The sequence below is a fragment of the Eurypyga helias genome, unplaced genomic scaffold (assembly GCF_000690775.1).
Source record: "Eurypyga helias isolate BGI_N326 unplaced genomic scaffold, ASM69077v1 scaffold16591, whole genome shotgun sequence".
In the NCBI taxonomy this organism is placed as follows: domain Eukaryota; kingdom Metazoa; phylum Chordata; class Aves; order Eurypygiformes; family Eurypygidae; genus Eurypyga; species Eurypyga helias.
This window is the reverse complement of record NW_010229369.1, coordinates 37,926-43,129: the sequence shown is the minus strand read 5'-3', so window position 1 is coordinate 43,129 and position 5,204 is coordinate 37,926. Positions and strand designations below refer to the sequence as shown.

Genomic DNA, 5,204 nt, shown 5'->3' with positions numbered 1-5,204 from the left:
AACCCGTTACCCCTTGTCCTGTCACTACAGGCTCTTGTAAAAAGTCCCCTCCCAGCTTCCTTGTAGGCCCCTTCAGGTACTGGAAGGCTGCAGTAAGGCTGAACAAGGCTGAACAAGCCCAATTCTCTCAGCCTTTCTTCACAGGAGAGGTGCTCCAGCCTGCTGATCATCTTTGTGGGCCTCCTCTGGACTCATTCCAACTGGTTAATATTATTCTTATGTTGGGGGCCCCAGAGCTGGACACAGCAGTCTAGGTCGGGTCTCACAAGAGCAGCGTAGAGCATAGCAGAGGGGGAGAATCACCTTCCTTGAATTGCTAGCCATGTTTCTCTGGATACAGCCCAGGATACAGTTGACTTTCTGGGCTGTCAGTGCACACTGCCGGCTCATGTTCAGCTTTTCATCCACCAGTACCCCCAAGTCCTTCTCCTTTGAGCTGCTCTTTTCTGCAGGCTGCGCCTATCCTGTACTTGTGCTTGGGATTGCCCCAACCCAGGTGCAGGACCTTGCACTTGGCCTTGTTGAACTCCATGAGGTTGGCAGTGGCCCACCTCTCCAGCCTGTCAAGGTCCCTCTGGATGGCATCCCTTCCCTCCAGTGTGTCGACCACGCCACACAGCTTGGTGTCGTCGGCAAACTTGCTGAGGGTGCACTCAATGCCATCATCCATGTCACCGACAAAGATGTTAAACAACACCAGTCCCAGTACTGAAACCCTGAGGAACGCCGCTTGTCACTGGTTTCCACTCAGACATCGAGCCATTGACTATATCATGATATGTATGATTATCATGATTGTTATATATGTGTGCATGTGTCATAAAATATATGTTGATTCAGAAGCTAAAGTAGTAGCAACATTTTTTTGTTCTAAAACCCAAGGTGTCCTAGATGACCAGACAAGTGAGCCTTTCACAATGGAACCTTCCTGGAATATGGCGTTTTTTTCCCTTAGAAAACACTGGTGATCCTCATCTTCTTCCCTGTTGCCCAACAAGTTCAAATTCTGAGTGAAAATATTCAACAGAAAACCATTTGAACAAGTATTTTTCAGTGATGTTAGTTCATAATGTCTATGGAGTTCTGGCTTAGGAAGGAGGAAAGGAGTGTGGAGATGAAACTGACAGATTGGGGGCACTGAAGAATATATTTTAAAGTCTCTGAAGAAATCGAGTGTTTTGAGAACCAATGACCACACTATGCTAAGTTTGCCTTTCCCACTAGTGTGCTTAAGCCCCCACTAGACCTGAAGTATTTTGTTTTCTTTTTTTCTCTCTGATTTTCTTTCAGCTAGAGCAAATAAGAACAACAGAACACCTGTGGCTGGTTCATTCACAGCAAGTATGTACATATGGGATAAATCTAGATCCGTGTGATTGTTGTGGAAATGATTGCTTGAGAATTTACTTTGTAACTGTGACAACCAAATGCAGATTTACAGTCAACTTTTATTTAGCTTTCTACTTTCCATTCAACTACAATTGAAGAGTGACTTTTCATTACCGTGTCAACCTCTTGAATGGAAAATGTGAAAGAAAAGAATGCTTGTTCCCAGAGCAGATGCAGTCCTGATATGCACAAGCAAAGGACAGAGTGGTGTGCTGTGTTTTGGGAAGTCTGTGATAGGATGTGATATGCTCCCTGGAACATACACCTCAGGATGGCAGCACATCCTTGTGTGCACATTCTAAGGTGCAATTTGAGCCATGTTGGCATGGTCCTGTGTTTTCTCCAGTATTATAAATAGTGTGCATTTGAGGGTCTTTGCCACAACACTGAGGACAGAGGGTTTGGCTCTGTTGAAAGAAACACAGGAAGAAGATTTAACTTCCCTAACAAGGTTGTTTTGTTGTTGGGTTTTTTGGTTTGGTTTTTTTGTTCATTCTGTGGCGGCTTTTTTTCCTGTTTGGTTCTGCCCCCGCCCCCCCCCGCCTCCCCGCGTTGAGATTCTGATGCTATTTGCTATGAGCAAAGCTCAGTGAATGGCCAGTACCAGCGTGACAGTGAGAAGTGGAGGAAAGAGCGGAGTTTTGTTTTGTTTATGTTTTGTTGTGTTTTTTGATGTGTGTTTTTTTGTTGTTTTCTGTGTTTTTGTTTGGAGACCACTTCAAATTAAACGGCTGTATGAAAGTTAGTTCATGCTGGCAGTTGGGGTTTTTCCTAAGAAAACCTCTCTTTAGAATACTCACCCAAAATGGACACAACATTTGGTATTAATCTCTTCTCTCAATCTGCATTTAAGTCACATAGTTTCTGGATGGTCTGAGATAGAAGCTTTTAAGAAGATTTATCGCTATATGAAAAGTTTAATCTATGCTGACTGTTATCTGTATGTATGTTGTTTGTTTAAAGAGCTGTCAAAAGATAAGGATACATACGACTGCAGAGATGCTTTTTTTGAAGAACAAAGAGCTGAATTATAAGTTCAAATGATAAAGGGGAAAACAGTAACAAATTGCACCCGGCATAAATCATCCATGGTCATCAGAGCCTTCTGGTTTATTTAATCCCTTGTTTCAACAGACAGGGCCTCCAAGAGAAGTACAGCCTCCTGTTCTCCGTCTTACAAACTCACCATCATAACTCGTTGTGTACTGGGAGTTATATCAAATAATAAACCTGGTTTTAAAAATAAAAAGAAGAGCCATGCATAGGAAAATATGATACGGAGATATAGAACAACCCAAACTTGTCTTTTCTCTAGCTCACACTTTTGGTACAGAAACAGTTGTGCCAGCACAACTGAAGTAGTGATGGGGAGGAAGATAACCCATCATGACCACTCAAGCAAGGCTTAAGCCATTAGATTCTGTCTCAGCAAAAAAAGAAAATAAACAATCAAATCTCATGAATGTATTGTGGTATGGAACAGAAGGGTGAAGTCACTGAGGTTTTTCATTCACGTTCTTGCTGACTTCTAAAGCACTTAAAAAAAAGACTGACATCCTGAATCCCTCCCTGCTACACTTCACGGTAGTAACCGAGAAGGTAATCCTGCTGGTCCCACAGGTGTAGATAGCTAAGTCAGAGGGTTAGGGCCTGGGGATATGCTGCTAGGCATACTGACAGATAGAGCACTGAATGTATTTGAAACACTTTAAAAGAAGATTTTGAAAAACTGAGGGACGTAAGCCACGCCAATTTTACCATATTTGCTAAAGAGCACTTCCCAGGAGTATGTTTGAACTACCACTTTATTTCCTTCTATGATCATCTTATTCTATTTGACCTTTTCATTAATTTCATTTTAGATCTTTAATTCTGACAATGAAAAAAAATTTTTTCTACTTCCAAACTCTAGGAGAATCTCAAAGCCATGAAATGTTCTGCAACCTCCTAATTTTGTAATTTGCTAATTTTTTCATGTAATTCTTCCTTTTACAGATATGCAAAATGAGGACACCTAGAGAAAACAGAGGAAGGTTTTTTCCTCTGTGATGAAGGTTCGACAGCTCAGATGTTCTGTGTTGTGTCTATTAAGGGGATATTATTTTTGGGTTTTATTCTGTGATGGAAATCTTATTCCACATCGTTGTAACTCAGGAAGAACTGCAGTGAATTTAGTAGAATTATTATAGTATAGAAAGTCCTTGAATTCAGGCTTCTGTATGTGTGACTAGGTATGGAGCTATTAATTTAAATACCCAGGTTTCTGCTTTCCCAAGTTTATGCACTTTCAAAACCACATTTCATTAAAAATACCTTGCAGGTAAAGCACTTTAGGTCTATGACGATCATGAATTTCATAGATAGTTCTTAAATAGGTCATCGTCTGGACAGGTCCCCCCTCGTGCCTCCCTCCATGAGCTCTCAGTTCCCTACAGAGGTTTTATTTTGCAGGTTGTGAAGAAATTTTTCCATACGTTTATCCTCATAAAATATAAGATGCCATACAGACAGGGCATTTTCTGTCTTTACTGTAAATCTTAAAAATCCAGATACTCACAGCTAAGCTTGAAATAGATACTGTAATCCTCTTGGCACCTATGGTTTGGAAATTATTTGATAATACAGAGCTTCTTGATCTCTTTCTCTGAAAAGTGTTTTGGGGATTTAATTTCCTTTTGATATAGCTGGCACTACTTGATTACTGCTCATTACTCTTCTGATTTACCACTTGGGGATAAAGCAATTCTTCAGACATTCAGGAAGAACAGCTCTTGATTTAGACTGTCTTTTTGTTCATCTTGGGAATAGAAGAAAGAGAATCTTCTCATTTCTAGGACATGAAAAACATGCTTATGTAATTACTTAAGCAATGCTGAGGGAACGTGCTCCTGGATCCCATTTCTTAAGCTATTGCTTCGTTACATTTTGCTAGGTGCACAGCATCATACACAGGAGAAAGTTATTTATTACAGTGCTATTCACAGTTATATTTTTTTAATAAAATATGTTTTGGTTTTTTCATGTTTCTTTCCTGCTCTCTCTTTGACTTGTCAGTAAGTAGTGTTAGCACTACTTGTGGTTTTTTTCTGGGAAAATCAGGTATGTGGGTGTAGAATAGTGTCTACACCCTTGTCATCCCTCTAATGGCTCCCACAAAGGAGAGACAGTTGAGATCTGGAATTTCATTGGGCTCAGGTTTTATTTATCGGTTTAAAATAATCTGTTGTGCAATCCTAAGGACATGAATGCAGCCCTCAGCCCAGAGCTTCACTGCTGGCAGTATTTCATCTAGATAATGTAAAGTTGGGTTTAATACACTTCAGCAAGCTGCTCTGTATAGTAGGATAGAGAAATGTGACTCATAACCATAATGGAGTTTGTAGACCTAAGGTAAGTAAACTAGTTACTATAGAATGATCTCCGTAATTCATTGCAGAGCTTGCATATTCTGATACTGATTCTTGCCATTTGATTCTTCAAGGATGCTATGTGAACTTGAACATCACCTCCTGCTTCTCAAGATGCTTTCTTAGGCCACAGTCTAGGTGCCACTGAAGGCAAAGGCCTTTAATTATTCCTGGAGTGTAAGAATGGCTTTACACATATTAAGGGCCATTTGTAGAAAAAGCACTGACTCTCCTGAACATAAAAATGTTGTTTCATATCACCACATAAATAATTCCTCTTTGAGACAACCTTTTCATTTTCTACTTCCTCTTTGAGACTGCAACAGCTGTTTGCATATTAAAGTAAATGTGAAAAGCTTACTTCTTTTAGTGATCAACATTTGCAATGCAGGGGATAACAGGTGACAT

The 5,204-nt window shown here is 40.2% G+C and overlaps 1 protein-coding gene across 1 annotated transcript in view; it reads left to right on the top strand.

The window, feature by feature from the left end:
• CD274 (CD274 molecule) overlaps window positions 1-2,423 on the top strand; it is a 7,736-nt gene extending 5,313 nt beyond the window's left edge. Inside the window, exons 5-6 of the mRNA XM_010160386.1 lie at window positions 1,291-1,341; window positions 2,353-2,423. Coding sequence (XP_010158688.1) covers window positions 1,291-1,341; window positions 2,353-2,423 — 122 coding nt within the window. The remainder of the gene's footprint in view (window positions 1-1,290; window positions 1,342-2,352) is intronic.
• The last annotated feature ends 2,781 nt before the right edge of the window (window positions 2,424-5,204 follow it).